This window comes from Colius striatus, chromosome 10 (genome assembly GCF_028858725.1).
Source record: "Colius striatus isolate bColStr4 chromosome 10, bColStr4.1.hap1, whole genome shotgun sequence".
NCBI lineage: Eukaryota > Metazoa > Chordata > Aves > Coliiformes > Coliidae > Colius > Colius striatus.
The window spans coordinates 17,488,317-17,513,220 of record NC_084768.1 but is presented as its reverse complement, the minus strand read 5'-3'; the positions used below and the strand labels follow the sequence as shown (position 1 = coordinate 17,513,220).

The window sequence follows — 24,904 nt, the reverse complement described above, 5'->3', positions numbered from 1 at the left end:
TCAATTATTTTTTTTTTAAGCTTCTGGAGTCAAGTGAAAACCTGGGGAAGGGAACAGTGAAGTCGTTGCAGAGCGCAGGGCCGGGAGTATTTTCCAGCTCACTGAGCGGGCTCAGGGTTTGCAGCAGGAAAGCTTAGCTCAGGCCGGCCTCTCTGGAGCTCACTCAGAGAGCAGAGACAGAGATTGTTTCTGGACTGAGAATCTCTGTTGCCTTTTCTGGATTAACTCAGAGTGCTGGCGCAGTGCAGGCAGCCAAATGATGGCCTTTCCTTTCCCCACAGAGCGCTGCCGTGTTCAGTCCTGTGTGGACACGACACTTCCTGAGCAAACACCGGGAAAGATTCTCCCACTCTGAGCTTTCCTTTTCTGGAGGGCTCGGCATGCTGCAGTGAAAGAGGTTTGAGGGCCAGGGGAGTTTGCTGGCAGAACTCTTCCCTTCTCTTGGAGGGAGGGGGAAGTAATCCCACAGGACAGGGGCAGCACGGCTGAGCTGTGCAGGACCAGAAGGTGATGGAGCTCCCAAATCACCACGTTGAGAGCACAGCCAGGTATCCCACCCATTGGATTGGGCTCCGTGCCTTCCTGATGGCTTGATGCCATTGCCTTCAGTCTGTCCCAGCTGAACATCCAGCCTGGGACCACTTGCCTCTTGTTTATCCTTAGCACTAATGAGCTGTGGGCTAACGAGCTTGGGGTTATCCAACTCCGAATGGAGCGAGATGCTGCTGGGAGGTTCTTTGCAGCCTGGCTAGAGCCAGCACAAGCCTGGCTTTGCTGGTTGCCTGTCGGCTTTGTCAGCTGCCCCTCGGCTCAGCAAGGCCCTTGCCGTGTCTCAAGCCCTGTGGGGCTGAACTTGGCAGGTGAGTGAGACAGAGGATTGGGGACAGGGGTGTCCCAAGTTCTAAAGCAGGCAGCAGCCTCCCCAGAAGGGGCAGGAGGTGCCAAGCCCCAGTCCCCCCGTTGACGGAGCGTCGGAGCCAAGCGTGTGTGCAGTGTTTTATGAGGCATAATCTGTTGTCATCGAAGCCGACGGCAAATTCCGTCCTTTCTGCAGCTGACGCTAAATAGGGCTTTTGAAGGTTGTAATTTCTCGTTTAAGCGATGCCAGTTGCGAATAGTTTGTGCTGAGGAATAACCCTTTAGCGCCAAATAAAATACAGTGGAAGTCTGTGGCATGTTTTTCAGCATATTGTTAGTTACAGCCCTCCTGACAGAGCACATTCTATGCTTGAAGATAAATGCCTGGGAGTCTCTTGCCAATTTATGTCCAAAAGGGCTTTTCTTGGATGTCCTCTTCTCTGTGAAAAATGCTTTTCTGTTTTTCCAGCAAACATTTAATGAGCTGTGCTTGAAAGAAAAAGAGAACCTATTTCAGGACCGGACCGTTCTGCTTTAGTTCTCTCTGAGCTGGTTTGGGGCCCTTTGGGTGCTCTGGTCTCTCTCACATGGCAATGGTCTTTGTGTAGCAATTTGCAGGAGCTGCATGGGGGATGTTTCGATCCACCCCACACCACGTCCCTGGGGCTCAAGATTGAAGGAGATTTGCAGCTGACCCGTCTCAGAAAACCCAGGCTCCATCCAGGCTGCAGCTACGGTTGTTGGCTTATTAGGACATTGGTTTTCCGTGCTGGGATCTTAGTCTTTATTTGAATTCCATTTCTGTGGCTGGGGGGGAGCTGATGTGAGTGAGCTGGGATGCGGAGCAAGTTGGAGGGAGTGCTCACAGGGATGTGGGCTAACGGTGGCCCATGGCCGGGAGCTTCATGACTGGCTGCTCATGGCTGCTCACCAGTCCCTGCTCAGCATTGCTGCCAGGGTTTCCAGCACATGGCTGGGACCTGGGGCTGGCAGGAGAGAGCATTCAGCCTGAGCTGTGGTGAGGAGGAGAAGGGAAGAGGCCACCTCTGAACCTGCACACTTGCTCCTGTGGCAGAGATGTTGTAAGTTAAGTTGAAGGCTCTCAAGATTTCTACAAGCAGCCAGGAGCAACTGAGCTTTCTTTCCTAGGGACAAGATGATTTCAGAAGTGCCCTCAAGAGATGCTGTTGGTGGAACAGAGTGGAAAACCCATTCCATGGCTGCTTCTATCTAAGTCAACCCAGACATCCAGGTCCTGGGATGATGGTTCAGTAGATCGATGAGGCTGAGGGAGCTGCAGTACTGCTGCAGTGGGGCAATCTGGGGCTGAGCTTCAGGAGCTGTGAGCTGCCCCAGCCCAGAAAAGAGCTGGCACAGGGACATAGTGGTGCCCATCAGCTGTTGGGTTGCCTCTAAACATTGCTATGGAAGCAAATTAACATGAAATAAGCCCATCTGCCTTCATTTAGGAATCAAACCCAAGAGTTTTTCTGCAGAGGGTTAAGAGCAGTGCCAGCATCAGTGTGAAGCCTCACTGTTAGCACTGATGATGGCTAGGAAATGTGGTCTGTAGTACTTACAAGTATGCCAACTAGTGTTTGCATGTGCAACTGAAATGAAATAGCTGCGGTGTACCTTTATACCATACACTGAAAGTGTTTTAATTACTTACTCAACTTATTCTTCCTGCTGTGAAACTCAACAGCATGACTGGCACAACTGTAATGTGGATGCATCCCGCCTCTGATGTGTTTTGAAGTGATTTGCTCTTTGTCTGCACCTCTGTAAGTATGGAACTACTGGGTGTGTTTTGGATAGAGTGGCACAACATGTTCTCTCAGAACCCTGTTAAACAGATGGATGAGGCAAAGTGAGGAAGGAAATGAGGTGCAGAGGAGCAGACTGGCTTCCCACAGTCCTTTAGAAAGCTGGAGCTGGGGAGGTTCCCTGGCTGCCAAATGCCACCCTACTCCTCTCTCTGCCATCCCCAGCTTTTCTTTTTTTGCTGGTTTTATTGCCGTTTCCCAAAGCTCTTCCCTCAAACACAGCTTCACCAAGAGCTGGTGGATGTGATTCTAGCAAAGAACTGATGAAGTTGTATCATCAATCCACCTTTACCTCAGGGCAAGAGTGAATCTGCACATGCTGTTCAACCTATGCCAGCCCTGACACATGTTTCTAGAGCATGTTTTAAGCACCTCTGATGATGGAGAAATCTATATAACAGACACGACCCACTCCTGCAATCTGGAATCCCATGGAAGGTCATTTACATATTCAGGATGGCTTTAATCTGTATGATTTTAAGCCTACATTTATCTAGTGTGTTGAATGTGGCCCTGAGGCTGGGCATGTTCTCTCTATTCTCAAAGATCAGTGTTTTCCTAGCCAAAAAACATCACCTAACTCCCAGAGGTTTTGTTGAACAGTTTTTATATTATTCTTTGGATAACAATTTTATTTCTTAAGGTTTCCATTGCAATTCATATTCATGTGTCAGTGTTTCTTGGCTTAAAAATACCACGTACTCCACTTCTTTTAGTTTTTACTTTAATCATTAGTAAAATATATACACAGTGAAATGACCAGCAAATTATTTTGCCAGAGGGATGATTAAAAAAAAATCCCAACCATGAGATGTTTTCCTAAGGGGGGGGAGAGAACCAACCCTGTTTGGAAATCTCTCATTATGTATAATTGGCATTGCTGGACATGACTGACGGTAGGAAGTTTGAAAAAAATGGCCACGCTAACAGGCCAAGGGACAGGAATTTGGTGCATTTGACAGGCTGTGTACAAGAAGGATGCAGCCCTGCAAACTCGGCAGCGCAGCTTTGCCAATGTGTCTAGACAGCCCAGCTCCACGGGGGTGAGAGGAGCTTAGTTCTTGGACCTGCTCCATCTGCGGCTGCTCCGATGAGACCAGACCTCTTATGGTCTCCTTTATCGATGGAGACTTTCCATCCCAGCCTTGGGTTTGTGCTGAGCTTGCTCAGCCCCCCTCTTGCCTGGTGACTGGTTGTCTACGTGACCCGAGTTGGGTGGGATGTGGTGGTTGGAACAGAGGGACAGGGCACAGCATGGGTGTGATGCCGTGAGGAAGCCAGGCAGGACTCAATAGCCAATGTGACTATTGAGCAGGGATTCTTTATTGCAGCGCTGGGGAACACGGGGATTTCTCCAACAAACGTGCCCCCCTCAGCCTTTGGATTTTCAGCTGATATTTACAGCAAACATGAATATTCATCACATTTCCAGGAAAGGGCCCACCCACAGTCCTGTCTTGGTCCACCCAAGTTACAACTCTGTCATGTTTCTTTGGGTGTCCTCTTGCTTCCTTCAGTGGTCATTAGGGATCGCTGTTGGATTAAGAGCCAAACTTTCCTTGCAATGTATCTTTATTCCTGGGTCCTTGGACAGGATGAAATCTGGCCTAAAACCTCTGCCATCCCAGATAACAGTTTCGTTTAGGGCTAGGCAGGCCTTGTAATTATCAGTGGTGAACAATGTCCAAATGTTCAAGTGTAGAACCAAGGTAAGGGCTTTGCCATAATAATTTTGCTTAGGTACATACCAGTCTTGAAACTCTCGGGGCTGAGCAATAGTAACTTCGTTTAGGAACACACCAGCCTTGAAACTATCAGCGCTAAGCAATAGTTATGTTACAAGAAATAGCTGTGTCCTTCTAACAGCTCTGTTTGTGGGCTTACAAGACTAGCAGTTTCACAAAACTATATGTGAGATTTTCTACCTAATGTTGTAAGTTTTAATCAGCAAGCTTCCATAACCTAAACTTACCTGTCTACCTATTGATCAGGTACGTAGTTGTGTTTCTGCAGCTGTGCCACCTTGGGTGAGCCATCAAATCTGCTTTTGAGATACTCCTGCTAGCTGAGAATGTGGCTAGTCTGGCAATGGATAGGATGCATTTGCTAAAGCCTTTTAACAGGCTTAAATTCTGTTAAATTGTTCAAGTGTTTGTGTGCCAGCCCTGCACCAGACCGAAAGCAAGGATTTGTGCCTGGGATATATCCTGGATCTCCGTACAGCTCCCCTCAACTGTCTGATCCTCCAGCTTAAAGTATCAGATATTTCAGCCAGATTAAGAGCAGCAATCAGCAGATAACCTATAACATATTCATCACCTGGAGGGAGTTGTCATGTCCAACACGTCCCCCTTTCGCCCCAGCTCACAGGAGCTCTGACAATCGTTACTCTGCCTCCTCTGCTGGGAGTTGTGCTTTTCAAACTGCAGTGAACTTTTGTGAAAACACAGAGCTTTTCGTTTTTCAGCCTTTTGATTTAAAATCTCTGGATGATTGTTCGACTCTGGCAGGGAACCATTCAAAATACATTCCAAAATATTCATCATTCCAGCAGGCTAGGAACTGTAAGATGTAGCAATTTATTAGCTAATGCGAAATGCATTTGCTGTCCAGAGGAGGTTAAGGATGGAGGTGGGTCTGAGCCTCGTTTCCCTTCGCATCCTGCAGAGCCTGTGGTCCGTCCCACCCGCTCTCCTGTGTCCAGTGAAGAGCCCTCAGAGCGCAGCAGCAGTCTTGTCTCTCCTCCCTGTCCCCTGCTCTTAGAAGAGCAGGTTTTCACTATGGACTTGGGAAGAAGAAAGGGTTGGTTTGCAATGGCTTTAAACACTTTTAATCCCTTTGCCTCCTGTCGTGATGCAGGATGCAAAGATCCTTTATCCCCCATGTGAGGAGCACGCTCCTGCTCAGGGTGCTCGGCTCTTGGAAGAGGCAGGTGGGCTGCATGCTGACAGCTGACAGGGCTCAAGTTGTTATTTCTGGATCTTGAATGCCATCATTTTTCCAGCTGTGATCAAGAGAGACCCATAAAATGCATTAGCAGTCAAAATCTGGATTTCTAAGCAAAGCTCCTCAGTGGCTCCAGTCCCATTTGCTTGGTGGGGGCGATGGCAGCAGTGATCTGCTGTGGTGGAAGCACATTTGTTTTCGGATGCTAACGAAAGGGAAGCGCAGCCTTTGGAAAGCTGGGTCTGATGTTCTCGCTGCCCTTGCCCTTCTCCCTGCCCGTGGTCTTGAGAGCAGTCATTCTGTGCCATGCACTTTGCAGTCAGGATCTTTCAATCATAAACAGCTGAAATATCCATTGAGCTGGCTCCTGCATCCCACCGGTCGTTGTCTGTTTGCTCACGTGTGTCCCACGTCCCAAAACAACGAGTCCAAGTGAATTTCCAGATCCAGGTCAGGATGGGGCTGTTTAATCATGGCACTTCTCAGCAGCACAATGGGCTTCCATGGGGACCTGAACAAGCAGAGACATTCATGAAGCTAGGCAGCTGGAGTCAAGTCTTTCCCAGTGCGGACAGGAGATTCTTGGGTCACGTTTGCAGACCACAGCGTCTGGAAATGTGCCAGCTGAAAGGCCCAAAATGCCAAGTGGTTCATTTGCAATGTAGATACGGACTGAAAAAAAATCCCCCAAAGCAGCACTTTTCTGTCTTGTCAACCTCTTCTTTTTTTGCCTTCTTTTCCATGCCTTTTCTTTTTACACTTACCTATTCCTTGCAAAAAAATCTCTGTTTTTCCCCATTCAAAAGGATTTTTTTCCTAGTTCATTAGGATTTTTTGCCCCCTTTTTAAATACAAGAGAAAACTCAATGAAAGCAGTGTTGCCCAGAGTTCAGGTGGGTGTGCAGTTGGGGAGGAACTGAAGGAGTCCCTGCTTTGTGGCTTCTCGTTGATGTATCTGTCTCCATGAGTACTAACAGAGAGGCTCAGCCTGCTGAATCAGTGGCCATCAGGAAAGGATGGAAATGGTTTCTGTCTATTTTGTTCTCAGGGAGCAACCACAGTATAGTCAGCCTGGCCCAAGCAGGACACCACATCATTTTTGCTTTCTCCCAGGGTCTCTTTCCTATGGAAAGAATCCAAACCCACCCCAGGGCAGTGGTCCCTACACTGAGGGAGTGTCCCTAACACTTCTCTGCTTTGTTATTAAGGCAGCAGCTTGGTGTCAAAGGATATGTTGGTGCCTGAAACCTGGGGCATAGGTGACACCTGCTTGTGATTCATATTCAGCTATAGGTCTGTGGGTCGCCTCTGTACATAAAGAGAAAGGGGACACCAGGTAAATCCAACAGCAAAGTTGGTGGAAATAGTAACTAAGTGCCTTTTGTGTGACGTGTAACCCTACAGAGCTCGCTGCAGGGCAAGATGAGGGTAAAAATAGATTAATAAACCTGTCCTTGCCTAAGTGTGGTGATTATTCTGTTACCACTGTGTTTGAGGCAGCTGGTGGTATTTAGGTGGATGTGGATACTGACCTTCCAGGCTGCTTTTGCATGGTCAAGCGAAAAGCAGTAGTAATTCTCAAGAATACTCTCAGTCTTTACACTGATTTGGATATGCACCACGTGCATAGAATCACAGAATGGTAGGATTGGAATGGACCTTTAGAGATCATCTAGTGCAACCCCCCTGCAGAAGCAGATCCACCTAGATCAGGTCGCATGATAGGGTTAAAGGGGGCAACACTACACAACGTGACTTCTCCAGCCTTTGTAAAAAGGACAAGAAAGGGTGCTGGAGAGGAGGAAGAGATTGTTTGGAATGAACTGGGGTCGGGAGGGGGCCAAGAGCGTAGAGAAGGGGCTTTGGAAATGAGAAGATACTGATGGAGCAGGGCAGGGGTTAGGAAGTTTAATCTTGGTTGTACATGTGCTGTTCCTAAGGTGAGACATCAGGACGCATGGCATGAGACAGGGAGCTAATGGGAAGTGGATGTGGGCATTGGAAGTCGTACCCCTGAACTTGTGAAGTCTTAACACGTGTTCAGCCCTACCAAATGCACTGATCCTGGGTCTTTAGCAAAGATGAGGAAGGGATGGTGAAGGCCAAGGTGCTCCATCTCTCCAGGGAAGGAAGGTCTGGTGGCCATAGCAGCCCTAGCAGCTGGACATCAGTGCAGTTGAGTGCTGGGCTGGGATGCACAGATCCATTTTGGATATGTTGCCTTTAGGTATTGAGGTGGGGTTTGGCTGGAGGAGCAACTGCTTCTCTGCTCCAGTCTTGTGGCTCCAATGTTTTTGCGGGATTGAGCTGCCCTCGTGAGGGACTGGGGTGGGTGCTACAGCTCCCTTGGATCCTGTCCCCTCCTGAGCCTGGTAAATCCACTCTACTGAATCTCCTCCAGGGTCTGGTGGTTGGGTCTCTTTGTCAGTTACAAAGTGCAGTCTCACAGAACGTGATTTGCCGCTGGCAGGCTTTTAAAAGATGTGTTTGCTTTTGATTATATGGGCTTTTGGGTTTTTTAAATTAATTTTCCAAGGATCAATGTGGTAATGCATATAAAAATCACAATATGTAAAACAAAGTATAAAAGCATACAAGGAATTCCAAACACATAACATACTGTGCCTCGGAGCTTATGAGATCCATACAGTGCTTATTGTATTATGGGAACACTCTGACCCCAAGACCCAGCGGAACGGCTTGTTAGAAGAGCAGGACTAAGCCATGTGCCTTGTGAGCTGTAGGATGCCAAGAAGGAAAACCCCAGTGAGTACGAAAGCAGAGCTGCTACAGCAGAACTCAGACTGGGCTGTGGGATCTAGGGAGACTTTTAATGGCTTCGTACCAGCTCCTGGAGAAGGATGTGTACTTTTGCTCCTGCGAATATTGTTCTCCCAGTAATTAACACTTCACATCATGTTTCTTCTGTCAACTGCAGCAAGTGGGAATGTTGACGTGGTTAGGGAGGACACACATCTCAGCTGCTGTAACTGCCCATGTGCTCTGCAGGTTCCCACTAGATGAAAAGCAGAGCACCAGAGCTGAAACAACCCTGAAAAGTATTCTTGTCTTACATTTGCCATAGGACTCTTAGCCTCTAAGGAAGAGATCATACTGCCTTGTCTGTGGGTCAGGAGCAGAGCAGGTTGGGGTTGCAGGGACACCTGATGCCCAGCTCTGAAGACCTGCATGGAGGATGCCTCTGCCCTCGAATCCCTGTAGGGGAAATCTGGGTGAAGACTGTTTACATGCTAGAAACTAGTCTTCGGGAGCTCTGAGGTGTCTACAGGCTCTCCACCAGGAAGGTGACAACCCTAAGACCTCATTCCTGGTGGCCAGGAGTCACTGGCTGGTGCTGTGCCTTGAAACCCACCACCTGGAAATGTCCCTTTTGCCTGTGGCACAGTCAGTAGGTCCCTCTGCTTGAGTGCCTGTCCTAGTGGAAGACAGCAATAGGACAAGAGGAAATGGCCTCAAATTTTGCCAAGAGAGGTTTAGATTGGAGATGAGGAAGAACTTTTTCCCTGAGAGGGTTGTTAAGCACCAGCACAGGCTGCCCAGTGGTACGGTGGAGCCCCCATCCCTGGAGATATTTAAAAGCTGTGCAGATGAGGTGCTGAGGGCCGTGGGTTAGTGATGGGCTTGGCAGTGTGAGGGGAATGGTTGGACTTGATTATCTCAAAGGTCTTTTCCAACCAAAACGATTCTATGAAGGTTTCACTGCCGGCGCCAGTGAAGCTGCAGCTGTGCAGGACCTCAGTGAGTTCCCTGAGTCTGGCAGGCAGAGCTGAGTGGAACAGGAGACCATAGACATGCTATCCAGGCAAGAGCTATTCACAGCTCTGTAATGATATGTAATTGTTTGTATGTGGTCAGCTAAAAACGATCCTGATAGGTTCCACATTGCCGACGCTTCAGAGGGGAACTGCCGGCATCCCATGGGTTACACTGAAAACACACACACTTTTCCATTTAATATCAAACCTTGCTTTGTGTAGGAGAAAATCAGCATTGCCTTTCCGAAGTCCCGTGCTCCTATACAAAGTAACATTTTTATGTGCAAAAACTGAACCTGATTAGTTCCCGAGATAATCAAAAGTGAAGGCTTCCAAAAGAAACACAACATCTGCTTCTTTGTTTCCCTTGTTGTTTCTCCGTGTTCCCAGTGATCCTAACACGGCTGAGACTTCAGACACTTGACTTTTCTTTAGAATTGAAATAATCTGGGGCCACGTGCGAAGGTGATGCAGAAAAAAAACAAGCAAATGGATAGAAACGGTGAGGGGAAAAGCTCAGCTGCTGTTGTGTGATGGGAGAAAAATGATAGTTCAGAAATCTCCGTGGCCTGACCTGTAATCAGAAATACGAACTTGTTATCGCGGTTGCACAGCTGGGCTTCATTTCACTGCTCATCAGGGCTAGCTTCAGTATGTGACTTCATAGGCGTCTCCTACCTAAACACATTTAGTTTTGTCATCTTCGTTCCATATTGCTCACATTTGTTTGGTGTAGAGTTAATTGTAACTTCTCTGTCTAGTATTCACATACCTTGCAGTTCGGCATCTTCCCCCACTTAAAACCCTTGTCATGCATGGAAATACGTATAAACTAGAGTTTGTTCTTTTCTAGGAGCTTTTAGAATGATACTTCAGGCATGAAATCTTACTCATGTGCATCTCCTTGCCCCCTTGCTTGCATCTGGTAAAGACAGTGGATGCTGCTGGGTGATGGCTCCTGCTGCCCAGAGGAGCAGGGTCCTTCCAGGCGATGCTCAGGGAGCTACAACAGCCTTGTCAAAGACAAGGAAAACAAGCTGAGGGAAAACAGCAGTAGAAGGCTTTTCTCCATTTTCTGCCAAAGTGATGTTTTCAGGCTGGAAAGTGGTTTTTCAGGTTGAGATGGTCTCATTTGGGGTGGACCTTGCTGTGGCCAGGCTTAGCGCTGAGTGCTGTTGGCATCCATCATCTGTTTTAGACAGAGTGTGGTCTTGTCTTTGCAAGAATGATGGTGGTGAGAACCCCTGCCCATGGGCAGCCCTGCTCTGCAGCACTCTGCTTTCTCTCCAGCATCCCACACGACTGGAAAGTCACTTGAGACCCATCTCAAAGCATTTGAGGAAGCGCTTTGTCATAGGTGGGTTTTGCGTGGCCCCATCCCTGCTTCGTGCTCTACTTCTCAGTTTTAGCTTTCATTAAACCTTTTGGATTTGGAGTTTGGGTTTGGGGGTTTAGCATACAAATTGACACAGCTGCCCTGCATCCCAAGAGTTGCAATAGTTTGGAGAGATATAATAAATTGAAGGCAAAGCAGAGAGTGAATAAAACTGGAACCTGAGCCTGCAAAGGGCTGTAATGTGTGGATGGCTGATGGTGGGGAGAGGAATCTACCTGGAGCTGGGGGGACCCACCGAAATGTTTCTACTCAAGCTTCTTAAAATTTTACTTTAAACTCAATTAAAAAATCCTATTCTTTTCCCTTCTATTCTTTTTCCTTTCTTTCTCCACCATTCTGAGTAAAACTTTCTCCTTTTTTTGGCTCACAGGACTTTGTTTTTTATTTGAAAACAGTTTTTAGTTGCTGAGCTTTTGGTTTCTAGATTATTTTCTTTCTTCAGCTGTGAAATAATTTGTCTTGTTTTTGTCTTTAATCCGTGTTGAAACTTTAGCAGTAACTTCTTATTTTGAAGGCTGTGATTATAGAATGATTCCTTATTTTCTTCTTGGAATCCTTTCTCAGTTTACAGTTTATATAACCGATGTGACAAATCTTTCCTGCCTTACCATACATGATCTTGTGGTTACACGTCTCTGTCCCTCACTTAATTAAATCCAATTGTTTACTTTCAATTTGGATCCAATTAATGTACTTTAATAGCTGGTTCTGGGCTTAATAGAACTGGTCAAAACTTTTCAAAGCTGCCCACACAATGTAAATCCCATCTGGAAATTAGTTTTTGTTCTGACCTGGAATGAAAACAAGTATGCACAAGCATTCCTGCAAACTAGAAATCCAAAATATGTTGTGGGTTGCAAGTATTGGTGGAAAAACATACAGATCTTTTAATTTATATGTAAGCATTTAGGTCCTCAACTCTTTGGCTTTATTGAAAATGTGCTGTATTTTCAATGTGGCATCCCAACAGGAGCTGTCTGATGGTACCCCAGTGATAGTTACAGGCGCTGGGACAGCTGCTGTGCAATAAGGAGCGTAGATCAGAGAGTCTTCAAGTGTGGATCCGTCTCATTGCAAGACAGGAGACATGATGAGCAGGAGAAAAAAGAACAGGACATTTCATACTATATCATTTAGGAGCAACTAAAATTGCTTTAGTGCATCCTAGAAGTGCGTTTGTGTATGACACCAGGATTTGTGGGTCATGGGGGAACGTAGAAATAACACAGGAAAACACAAATGTGGAAACAGGAAACAAAATCCTCCAGCCCAACATGAAAGGTTGGGATTTTGAAATGAAATTCCCAGATTTTCCAGCCTCGGGTTCCTGAGAGGAAAACGTGCGTGTCGATGTCTCTGGGGGACACGTTTGCAAGCAGCTCAGCTCTTGAGAACGCTGCTTGTAGTAAGATACTTCTGATTAAAAGAATGTTGATGAAAGGCTTCTGACCCATCTAAAAAGCTCTTTTTCCTCTCCTCTCCATTTTTTTTCTTCTTCTCTCCATTTCTGCTGACTTCAGGCACTAGTGCTGTCAGCACTGTTTGGGAATAACATTTTTCAGTGTTGTTTCCTGATAAAGAAATTATAGCAGAAGAAAACCAACCCTAGTCCCTTGCTGACATATTGAAGGTTGCTGGTGCCTGCTGTGAGCAAGGTGGCATTTGCAGACACCTGGGGTTTAGGTGTCTGCAATCCCTTGTTAGCGGTTTGTAATCAACATATGGCACGTCTTCATGGCGAGGAGTGATCAACCCAGCGCTGATCTGGGCTAATGTGGCTATTATTGGTTTTGTTCTTACTGCTGCTGTAGACATTTGGATCCAGCTGTGTTGTGCTGTTCTAGCAGTGCAGTGAATAACCTCAAAATCCTGATCCCCTAGTCGCAGGCCGAGTTGTGCTGTCGAGCCACCTCCATCCAGCTACATGCTGGAAAAGGGAGGTGACTCACATCCCTGCTCCACACCAGCCCATGCTGGAGGTACATTAGCCAACGGTGACCCAGTTGTGAGTCACGGCCAGACAGCCACTGCCTGCAACTTTCCGTTTCTTGGCCCTACTATTTTTGGGTCCAGTAATTACGAGGTGAGCCATGAATCACCGGGGTCTTGCTTTACGCCAGGAGGAAACCAGGCAAATTGTGCTAACGTGCTTGGCAGGAGGGATTCTTGTTCTCCAGCATTTTATGGGCTTTGGCCCTTCTTCTTGCTCCCCAGAACGATGTGCTCACCCTTCCTCGTGTGTAAGTGTCACACAGGGTCTGAGCAATTGTCAGACGTCCTTCAGCTTGTGCTCCTTCCAGCTGGGTGTCATCTTCTGGGCAAGAACTGGTGCTTCAAAGGCCTGGAGGGGATTTCCAAGGGGTCCCAAAGGCTTTTCTTGGTTGGTTCATCGAGTCTGCATAGGCAAGGTTTAGATCAGAAAATAGCACCAAATGGATAAGTCAGAAGGTGGTCAGATATCCATGTTGGTCTTTCTGCTGTTCAGAGGGACGATGGTGCCCAGGGGCTTGTTCTCTGCTGTTTGCTGTGGTGTGTGGTGCACAGCAGCACAACGGTGTCAAAGTAGAGCCAGGGGGAAATCCATGACCCTTTTTGTAAAGGCTTTGATGGTGAATCTTTTCTGCTTCTTTGTAAGGGATAGACCCTGTGACAGCACTAAACCTCCCAGCAGGTAGAAATGCGTGCATGGTGTTCTGCACAAGCAGCGTTTAAATCCCATCCCTCTGCTTCGCTTCCCGCCGCCCGAGCAGAATAGCTTCACCTCTAGCTTTGATTTTAATGCCCCAGGATTCCTACACGTTTGCTTTTCTTGCATGTTTCTGCCAATGCCTTCCCAGCTCAGCTTTATAATTCAACATACCTGTTAAAAACTGATCACCAAACACTTCCTCTCAAATAGGAGAAAACTGAGGGCGTGATTTTTGCACCCAGGAATGCCCAGGCTGGAAGAGAGTCTGCTGGGGATCATCAGGCTGTTGGAGAGGGGTTGGGGATGGAGGAGCTGTAAACCTGCAGGAATTTGAAAAACCTACTTTAATTTAAGAGGAATGTCCTTTTGTTCCCAAGTGGATGGGCCTCACTCCAAAGGCGTTCAAGTGCAGTAACTGTTACCAGATGGGCTGTGAAAAGCATCACAAACAGGTGCTGAGGACAACAACTGTAGACTTTAATTTCCGTGTGAGCTTCTCCCCGTGCCTTACATACCCCCTCAAGAACAAGAGGGTGAGGGGAGCTGTCATATTGATCTATGGCAAAAGGAATGACTGTCGAGGGGATATTCTGCAACTGTATATAGCAGGTCAAGCCCTTGGGCTCTCCATGGTGAGACCATCATCTAGGCCAAGGTGTGCAGTGCTTAACTTAAAATACAACTCACTTGCATGTGCATTTCTATAGATACAATACAATTTTAAACACATGCTGACATACCTATTGGCTCGGATCGTCCCAGGTGTAAGTACTGTTCCTCCATAGAAGGCAGTGGGACCGTGCTGACATTGCCCACGTGGGGCTCTGCCTGGTGTGCTTGGGAGCATTGAAGGCTGGGGCTGCAGGAGCATGAGAAGCCTTGATGGTTTTGGTGAGAACCCACATGTACTGGAACACTTAAAGAGGGATGAGTGCAAGGCAACTGGATGCCATTCCTGCAGCCTGAGCAGGGCTGCTTTACAGAGGCAGCAGTGGCTTCCTGCTCCTGCAGACTGCTGCCTTGCTCTCTGCTTCCCACAGGAACCAGTGTGATGGGTGAGCATACTTCAGTACAGGTAGGGTAGAAGCAAAAGCAGTGTCATAGCCTCCCGCTTGTCCTAATACAGAGCATTCAAACTCTTTGAACCGTCACCCACTGCTGTGCATCGATAGCTCCAGTGCTGCAGCCACATTGGCATGTACAACAGCACTGGGAAAGGGAGAGATGGTGCAGAGCAGATATTCGCTAAGAAAAGCCCTTCCCGGATCCTCTCAGCACTGGTGTTGCTGCAGTGACCGTATGCACAGGCAGTAGTGTTGAGGGTCATGCCAGATGTATGGATGTGCTGACATATTGCTGGAGTAAATACAAACTAGGCACAAAACAAGATGTGCTCTTGAGGGGGACACTGTTGCTCACCATCTTGCTGGCCTGGGCAAATCAAGGGGAGTGATGGAGAGTGCAGAAGTATTCTTCCATCAACAGTATCTGACATGCTTCTGATCTTACTGTGTTTTTGCTTCCCAGTTGCAGTGCTCTCCCTGTCTGTCTGACTGTATTTCTCTGTCCTTGGCTGGCAAGCATACAAGCAAAACTGGCTTTTGTGCTTGTCTCTTGTTCAGGCCTGTATCAGTCACTTCATTTCCACTGTCTGGTACCTCTTTGTTCACAGCTGCCCCCTCTGCCCAAATAGATGCCTCTCAGTCTGGATGTGGGGACAATAAAGGAATGTGGTCCTCAGTTAAGCCAAATGGAGCTACATGTAAAGGATGGCATTACAATGGCTGTGGTCAAGCCCACACTAACAGCCATTTCCTTGTGCTTTCCTTTCTCAGAGACAGGCACACCTTCTAACAGTCAGTAAGAGCTGGCACAGGACTGTGTTATATCCCAGAAAGAACAGTCTTTGGAAATTTGAAGCTGAGAGAACAGGGGCTTGTGCTTCTTTATGGTCAGAAAAGGATTCTAGGATTGTCAGGAATGTGGCGATGCATTTTGGACTCTTGTTTTTCTTTAGAGACAAAAAAGCTGAGGCATGGGGGACCTTGAGAGAGCTGGTACAGGTCTTATGCAGTTGACCGTGGAAATAAACACTTGGGGTCAATGAGCTTTCCACCTCCTTTTCATGTGGGGACTAACACAGTGTGGTTGAGGTGTGGTGTTGAGATTGTGCAAGCCCCTTTCTAAGCCCTTTCCATCTTTGTCGAGGTTGCTTTTCCAGCCAGCTGTTGAGGTTACTTATCCTATTGCTGTGGGTTCTTAACTTTCTAGCCTGTCACATCTCCAATTATCTCTCCTAGATGATCAGCTGAACTCGGAGGAAAAGAAGAAAAGAAAGCAGAGAAGGAACAGGACTACCTTCAACAGCAGCCAGCTCCAGGCATTAGAGAGGGTCTTTGAGAGGACACACTACCCCGATGCCTTTGTACGGGAAGACCTTGCACGCAGAGTCAACCTCACTGAAGCCAGAGTTCAGGTAATCACCACAGCTTGTATCCAGACACACCTTAACTCAGAGAGGGTCAACAGACCATTCCTGTACAGCATTAGAAATCCTCGAGGTCTGTATGGCACACTGGACTCACCAAGCTTCTGAGACATGCTGTATTGCAATCCCAAGCATGCCATGCCTTAGGGAGGTCTGCCAGGCCTGATGTACCACCACACTTGCCCATTCAGACATGTCCATATGGTTCCTTCAAGGCCAAGATCACAGATGTGCTGTGCTCAGGCTGCTAACGTTATCTTGAGCTGCTCAGCTCTTGCTTGCATGGCTGCACCTCCTGAAGGTCAAAGCAGGCCAGGCAACACTGTGTTGTACGGCACTCCCAGGCCTCGCTGCCTGAGGTCTCTGGGACCTCACTGAGCCAGCTCCTCACAGGAGAGCTTGACCAGGGCAGACAGAAAGATTGTCTTATCCTTAGAGTTCCCAGTCAGAGGCATGCCAGAGCAGGACAGAGGCAGCGTGCGGAGAGGCCGAGTGTCGCAGCAGAGCTGGTTGTGACGGTTGGGGTGTCTATGTGCTTCCCACTCCAGGTGTGGTTCCAGAACCGGAGAGCCAAGTTTCGCAGGAATGAGAGGGCGATGCTGGCCAGCAAGAATGCTTCTCTGCTCAAATCCTACTCAGGGGACGTGACGGCCGTGGAGCAGCCCATAGTACCTCGCCCAGCGCCGAGACCCACCGACTATCTCTCCTGGGGTACCGCCTCGCCTTACAGGTGAGGGAATAACCCCTCTGGGGATGATCTGTTTCTGCCATATAGTGCAGAGCAGCCTGAGAGCAGCCTTCAGATCGCTCTGGTGGACTGTTTCTATTGGCATGGGACAGCTGGAGGACCGAGCAGTTTGGCCACCCCACTGTCTTTCCTTACCTGTTCCCATCCCAGCCCAGGCCTGCAAGGTGGGCTTGGTTCAGCTTCATCATGGCTTTCTGGCAGACAGCTCCATGAGAGGTGGTGGCTGCTTTTTTTTGCTGACCTCTCTCTGCAATTCAGGATGTTTTGAAAGAGGATCATGTAAAAATACATGTGGAAACAGAAGGAATTGCTTCCCTAGTGCATCCAGTTTAGTGCAAGAAAGAGACGTTTCCGTGGGGGACAGATCCTGGGGACGTGATGGTAGAGCACTTGGGGAGGCTCAGCCACTGAACAGTGGCCAGGAGAGGGAGTTCTGCGGCTGTCCCATGGCAGCTGCTGGTTGGGATGCAAGGAAGGGCTGGGAACTCACTGCATGTTGCTCCCAATCCTCTCCTCAAAGGTCAGCACTCAAGTGGTGAGCAATTTCCTTCCAGTTGCTAGAGCACACGTGTGTGTGTGTGTGTGTGTGTGTGTGTGTGTGTGTAAAACCGGCAGGAAAGAAGTGTAGATGTGGCAATCCCAGTCTGCTCAAAGGATCTGGGATGTCCATGCATGTCACAGGGCTCCCTGTCCTCTGTGCCATCCACAGCCCAGCAGGAACTGGGTGTGGACACAAGATCGACAGGATGTGTTGGTTTGTGGGGAGCCAGCTGGCTTGTAGGCAGTTAAAAATGAGGTTGATGTGTATTTTTTAGCACAGTGGATTCATTGTTGGTCAGGACCCTGGAGCCTTTGGCTGGATTTCTTCCTGTTCATCTGGCTTGGTCACAGGCAGCTTCCCACTGGCTTCCAGGACCTAGTCTTCCTCAGTCACCTTGGCTCCTTTCTTGCACCCCAAACATTGTTTGCACAGTTGAGTCTGCCAACACGTGGCCTTCCTGAGGGTTTATTGCTTCAGTGCTTTGGGGTCCTCCTCATCCACCCTGTAGCTCTAGAAGAAGTCACAGGTTGATCCACTCCAGGTACTGAAAAGGAGGCTCTTTATGACCACCAGTTTGGTCAGATGAGTCTTATTCTTTGGATTTTATCTCATGACTGCTGTCTGGCAGAATCCTCCTTTTGGGATTAAGGCTTTCTCTCTGTGAAGCAATCCTTGGTGAAGCATCCCAGAGAGGAGTCTGGGTGATGAGTTCAGGGCAGAGAAGCACAGGCCCTTCCCCCACCCTGCTGAGACTGGTCTGGTCAGAGTACCACATCCCTACTGAACGCTCATGGCTTATTTCTACCTCTCACACTTTTGAAAATAGATCGTCCCTCCCAAGATGTTGTTTACATGAGGGGCTTCATAACGGCTTCTAGGAGAAGACCCTGCAAAGGTAACTTCCAGGGGCACACTGGGAAGGGCTATCTGGGGCCACTCTGGGCAACAAGAAGCCCAAGGCATTTGGGATGTACAAAGGGAGAAGGGGAAGCTCTGGGGATTTTTTTCTCCTGCTGAGGGCCAGACATGGCTGTGCCTCTCCACAGTGCAAGGACACGTCATCACCGGCTTGATATTTTCCTCCCTTGTCTTAAGCCAAGGTGTTTGGGCAGAGGCATTTGCAGCTTACAGCTATCCCCACTGGCTGGCAGACTAAACAGGAGGGACTTGCCACCCTCCCACTGCCCTGCAGAGGGGTAGGAGGCATTGCCAGAGGAGCAGAGCAGCTGCTTTCCACAGTGTGGGGCAGTCAGGGCCCTCAGACAGGCTTTGCAATCCTCCCGGTCATCTCTTAGCCATCGCATTCATGGGTATCTGGGCCAGGTTGTCACAGCCTCATAAGAAGCTTTGAACTGAGCAGGGTTATGACAGGATCGGACCCTTGGTGACAAAGAGCCGTGCAGAGTGTTTGCATGGCCCTCTGCCCCCTCCCCACCTCCGCTGCAGCCCCTGGTGAGCCGCTGGCCGGGCAGAGGGCCGGCGCTGCGCAGACGCCACCGCTCTTGCTCTTAGATCTGAAGAAAGTTTTCAATCAGTGTGTTTATTCTCCAAATACATTCAGCCACAGGTCAACCAAAGCTATTTGCAGCTCAGTGTCACATAGATAGGCAAGTAGATACTGTTATTTTTGTTTGAAGTGGAAGTGTTTGGCTTAGACATTTTTTAGCGTAGGTTCCTAAGAAAACAAGACTAGCAGCCGTGCTGTCAGCCTGCACTTCCCACTCCAACAACCTTTGACTCCACAGGACATTGATTTTAGGCTTCAGAAACATGATGTTCCTCTGTGTTCCCTGAAAGCAGGCAGCTGGGCAGAGAAAGGAGACTCTTCCTGTGCCTGGGTGGGGCAGATAGAATGGGTAGCAGGGTGACTTCAGCCCCTAGCAGACGCTGGAGAGCCTCTGGAGCGATCCTCAAGCTATCCTGACATTTGGAGACAGCCTTCTTGCCTGCTGCTCCTTGTGGAATAACTTGCTAAAGGAGGATTTCTGGAAATTTGAGGGTTTTGGCAGAAATTTCACTTTTCCCCACACCTCTGGGGAGCTGAGAGGAGGCTCTGTGGAGTTTTAGACCAGATTTAGGCAGAAGTCTGGTTTGAATGGGCACAGTTTACACCCAAGGCTGAAAACTCCTGTTTTATCTCACCTAGAGTATCCTTGAGGCTCTTCTAATTTCTTCCAGCAGTGAAACAGGGGGGAAGCACCCTGTGCTGGCACGTGGGAATGGGTGCTTCAGCAGCCGCCAGCCACCTTGTGAAACCGCAATGCCTCTGCAGGCAGCGTTGTGGTTCTCACATTGTGCTGACTGATGGGGCAGGAGAGGATAAAGTCACCAACACAGCCACGGAGAGGGTGCAAGGGGGTGCACAGCCATCCAGGGAAGGCTGCAGGCACATTGACCCATCCACTGCCTCCTGGGCCCTGCCAAAATGCAGCCAATGCACCCTGAGCTGGGCAGAGCCCAGCCTGGGTTTCAGTGTCTGAATGTTAATGTCCATCCTGCGTGTCCTTCCTGTAGCTGTTAGAGACTCACAGAGTGTGCTGAGTGTTTGCTGTCTTAGGGAGAGCTTTCAGTGCATTTCCCTGGGTGGGTGTAAGCAGCTTTTTATCTATGACTCTTACCTGTCCTTCCCATGAGTGTCAGCTCTTGTTTTTCTGCCGATCCTGGCACAAAGATGACAGTCCCTCCCTGGAGAAGTTCTCGTCCCTGAGAAATAGGAGTCATTGGCCTGGGATGGGACCTGCTAGTGTTATTTAACCTGGGGGCTGGGGATTCCGACAGCACCTTATTGCATTTAAACTCCTGGCAAGTCAGCTCTGCCTTATGAAGTCAGAGTTGCCACCATGGCTTTGGGGTGAGTGTGCATGCCCACAGCCTGAATCTGCACACCAAGTGCCTGCTTCCCTTGAGGGAGATTTGCTGTCGCAAAGGCTCTCCCAGTCATGGGGGTCAGATCTGGAAGAGAAGGGTTTCTTAAAAAAAGAGATAAAAAGGAAAAAAACAAAACCAAAAGAAAGGAAAATAACAAGCCCTGGACTCTGGATGGAGAAGAGTGTTTCCCAGAGCCTCAGATGTTTACTGTTTAAGGTGAGGGTGCCCTGGCACAGGCTGCCCAGGGAGGGTGTAGAGTCTCCTTCCTTGGAGCTCTTCAAGACCCTCCTGGACACATTCCTGTGTGACTTGATCTAGGTGGACCTGCTTCTGCAGGGGGGTTGGACTGGATGATCTCTAAAGGTCCCTTCCAAGCCCTATGATTCTATTTGAGCCACCCAGGGAGGTAGATGGAAAGGGACAACAGCAGACCTGAGCGTTGTGGTTTTCTCCTGAACACGCTGGCAGCGTCGAATGGGTGTCTCCAAGTTCACTCCCTGTTTTTCAGCTGGTTTTGGTCTGGGAATGCATCTGTGAGAAATGCAATAGGTCGAATAGTTTGCTGGTTTGTGGGGTGAGAGGGTTGTTTTTCACAGAAACCTGGGACACATGGGTTAAACAAGTTTTCTAGTGGTCTGGAAACCAAATGTTCAGTAGGATAAGAAAGGACTCTGAGATCTTTGTTCAGCCTCTGCTGCCAAAAGGAATGTTTTGCATGAATAAAGTCATGATTTGAAGGGAGAAGAAATGCTTTTGGGTTTGGGGTTTTTTTTCCCCTTTTCCTCGGCCTTTAAGGCATGATTTTTATGATCAGCTGAAGTTTTGATGGGGGGAAAAAAAACATGGAAATTTTAATTCCAAAAGGCTGAAGCCAAAAAGCATCACAATTGTTGAAATGGGATTTTCCCAGAGTGTTTCTTTAATGTAACATGTGTTTCAGAAATGACGTGATTTCACAAGCAATAAAACCAGCAATTGCTCTCATCTAAAAGACTTTGCTTCCAGTGGGAATACTTTTAGGGACAATAGTCTCAGTGACAGGCTGGGCACCCTGACCTCATTGTAAACCCTTTGGGTTAGAAAATAGGAAGTGGAAATTTTCCTCTTGGCTTCAGCCAGCTTTGGTGTTGGCTGCCCCTGGGTAAGTGAACTGCAGGGGAGAGATTTACAGGGATGTTCAAGAAAAAGTGGTGCTAATTCCTTGCACACCTCAGAAAGAGCTGCCAGAGGGATGGAAGCCCCAGGGTTTAACCTCAGGGTGGTGTGTGTCTGCTCTCTGTGTGGTGTAAAGACAGTGTCTGACGTGATGTTTGTCTCTTTCCATCCCCTAGTGCCATGGCCACCTACTCAGCCACGTGTACCAATGCCAGCCCAGCACAGGGCATGAATATGGCCAACAGTATTGCCAACCTGAGACTGAAGGCAAAGGAATATAGTTTACAGAGGAATCAAGTGCCCACAGTCAATTAACGACTGGAGGCAGCTGCCTTGCGGAAGGAAGGAGAAAATACAAGAGCACCCATCCTGCTTTGCAACTTGTTGTGCTGAAAGAAAAAACAAATAAAAAAACCAAAAAAACCCCAAACACCACAAAAAAAAAGAAGAAAAACAAAAAAAAAAAAAGAAGAAAAAAAGCTGACCCTAACCCAGAACTGAACACGGGGACCAAACTGGGAAGAAACCGACCCGCTCGTGAGTGACCAGGTTCCTCCTTCCTTTTGGGATAATGCCACCATTTTTTTTTGTGTTATTGTCAGGTTTATTGCTTCTGCTCAATATACTACGAGCTGCTTCAGTAAAGGACAGGCTCACCCTTGTTGGTTTCCATTTTTGTGTGGGACTGCAAGAAGAAACCTCTGCCAATCTCGGCCCGTGGACGTGTCCCAGCTGCCATCACGCTGAGATGCAAAGCTTGCTCCTCCTCTGCCCCCTGCCCCAGCTCACCCTAGAAGAAGTTGTTTGGCCACCGCTTTCTGTTGTACCCACTTGACCCTCCATCCCTCCCATCCCTGTGCCCCAGAGGCAGCGCCGGTACCGTGAAGTCTGCGAGAAGCCCGTGAGTCCAACGAGATGGAGTCGTCCCGCCCAGGTTGCCTGGACCGGTCTTGAGGAAGATCTCCTCAGGCCTCACAGTGCTTTGTTTGTTTCCTTGAGTGTTCCCAGCACCGCTGCCTCGAAAAGCCAAAGAAGATAGAAAAGCCAAGGGGCATAGTGGGGGGATCGCTCTGTAGTGCCAAGAATAGGACTATTAGGACACTCCTTTCTATGCCTTAACAGTTTGTGCCACGGGGAAAGGCGTTGTCCAGATGCATTTGTTTTATATATACTGTATATATTTATATATATAAGATATACATGCAAGCTTGGTTGGTGTTTTTTATTAAACAAAATAAAATCCATTGAAAATGTTTGGGATGTCTGTGCTGCATCCAGGTTCCTGGAGCCCTGCATTGAAATTCCAGCCTCTCCCGTCCTTGTTGGAGCTCTTCTCCACAGCCTGGGGCAGTGCTTGGGATGCTCAGCTCATCTCTTCTTGTGAGAAACCCCAAAGAAGTGACACTGGAGGGAGACACTCTGCAGATTTTTCCCACAGGCATTTGCAGCTTCATAGAATAAGTTGAGGCTCTCTCCTCTCCAGTCTGGTTCATGTGGCTCTTGGGAACATTTAAGGACATCTCTGTGGAAGGTCTCTGCCAGCACCTCTGAGGACAGGTAATGAATATCTCAGCAGGGGACATCCCCCATGAAGAGCCTGTCTCCCCCCAGTTCCCATAACGCTGCCCAATGAGACTTGTCCTGTACCACTCTCCCGGGCTTTCCCTACCTGCTGTCCTCCCTCTAGGGTGTGGAGAGCTACCTGGGACCTAACATCTTTCCATGAAGAGAAGAGGAGATGCAAGCCAAAAGAGATTTCTTCCATGCAAGCATCTTAAAGAAATCAGAGTCTTTCATGCTGTTGGTGATGCCTGCCTCTTTCAAATTCAGGGGGGAAGTCGGGCTTTATTTATGGCAAATAGTGCTTGTGTGGGAGGCCTGCCCAGAGCAAGTGGGACTTTGCTGTGGAATAGTCCCCCTGAAGGTAGCAGAGCTGCTCCAAGGTCCAAGCTGGACCCTAAGGGGAGGAGAATGAAGCTCTGCTGTGAGGGACACTGCTGGTAGAGTAGCTTAGGTCTCCAACTCTGCTGCAGCCACGCTGGGCGTATGTAGATGTCTGACAGTGGGCTTTGGTAGTCTAAAACAGCATGATGCAGGAAATGAGAAATAAATCTCTTTAAAGTGAAGGTGAAACTTAAACTGGCAGGAGATGAATGGAAATCCAGCCAAAGTATCTGAGCTAACACTGGGAAGAAAGCCCCAGACCCAAACTGGTGTCAGTTGTGCTCGTGATTGCATGTGTTGCTGCTGGATTATTTTTCTCTCTGTATGGATGCTTTTGAGGGGAAAACAAGAGCCAAAACCAAAAGAAATCTAACTGTGATCAAGACAAAAAGCTGAGAGTCACAGATGATGCCTGCAGACAGAACACGAGCAAGGGAAGTGAGGCTGGACAAGCCCCATAACATTCTGTTTGATCCCTTTCTTGTCAGCCTTTCCTTTTCCTGGAGAGGCTAACATCTCTGAACCAAAATACTTCTATCATGAGTAGTGTGGTTCCAGCTCCTAGAGCCAAGTGATCACATTGGAAATCTCAGCCTTCACTTAGAAGCTCACTCTTGGTTCCTCTGCCTAAACAAACAAACAATGGAAGAACGTGTCCTGCACGATCAGAAGGAAAAAGGACCCAGTGCAATGTAACATTACTCAGAGGCTGAACTGGTTGTTCAGTGCCTTAGCCTGGTTCTTTCCCCTCTCCTTGCCTTCCTGCCTTCATCCACGATCCACCACCGTCCCAGCAGCGACAGCAGCCTGAGCAAACACCCCTGTGGTGGCTGGAGGCTGCCCAAGTGTTTATGCTGGAGGTATCTGCTGTTCCCTTCAGCATCTTAGTGGCCTATGGCTTTCCCCATGTCTTTGCTCACCTTTCCAGGTGTCTGCATATGGGCACCATTTTTTTTTGAAGTTAGCAAGGAGAGAGTGCAGAGAGCATGAAGCTCCTGCTGCCCCATTCTCCCTCTGAGGGCTGAGATACACGTCCCTACCCCCACACTGTGACGGTTACGTGAAGAGGCTCCCACAAACGCCTGTGCAAACCCTTGTTCACCCTCCTCACTCTATTCCTATGAGGAACTGAATGGCCTTGCACGAGGCAGCTCCTATGGGAAGGTTGTGTAAGCTTGTGCACTTCCAGTTCTGGTTGGGTGTTGCCTTGGGTCAGGCTGCTTGATGGGAATGGCCTCATGACCGACTAGGCTGTTCTCAGTCCAGATGAGACCTTTGCATCACCTTTAAGCTGAGTGACATCAAGATGCAAACCAGAGCATCTGAGGCAAAATCTGCTTTGTTTACATAGATTTGCTAAACAGAGTCCAGTGGATGGGCTTTGTTGTTTGTTTCTCAATTGCTGATGACCTCAGCCAAGAGGCAGCATCTGGTCTGTCAAGCCAAAGCAAAATTTGATGATCATATATATTTAATCTGTGTTTTACCAAACCATGTAGATACATGTGCAAAATAAGGGCCTTATGTTAAAAGCTTGGAGTTCTCCAGGGCTTTAGTAGACTTTCAGTTGCAGCTCTAGGAAGTTGCCATGGTTACTGTGGTTAGCACTAAGTTTGGGTACCATTCAGCAGAGAAAATGGTCTTGAGGTACATTCCTCTCACCTGCTCT

General features: G+C 48.3%; 1 protein-coding gene across 1 annotated transcript in view; it reads left to right on the top strand.

Moving 5' to 3' along the window:
- PRRX1 (paired related homeobox 1) overlaps positions 1 to 22,546 on the top strand; it is a 39,094-nt gene extending 16,548 nt beyond the window's left edge. The window contains exons 2-4 of the mRNA XM_062003679.1: positions 15,792 to 15,967; positions 16,528 to 16,709; positions 21,468 to 22,546. Coding sequence (XP_061859663.1) covers positions 15,792 to 15,967; positions 16,528 to 16,709; positions 21,468 to 21,606 — 497 coding nt within the window. The 3' untranslated portion in view covers positions 21,607 to 22,546. The remainder of the gene's footprint in view (positions 1 to 15,791; positions 15,968 to 16,527; positions 16,710 to 21,467) is intronic.
- The last annotated feature ends 2,358 nt before the right edge of the window (positions 22,547 to 24,904 follow it).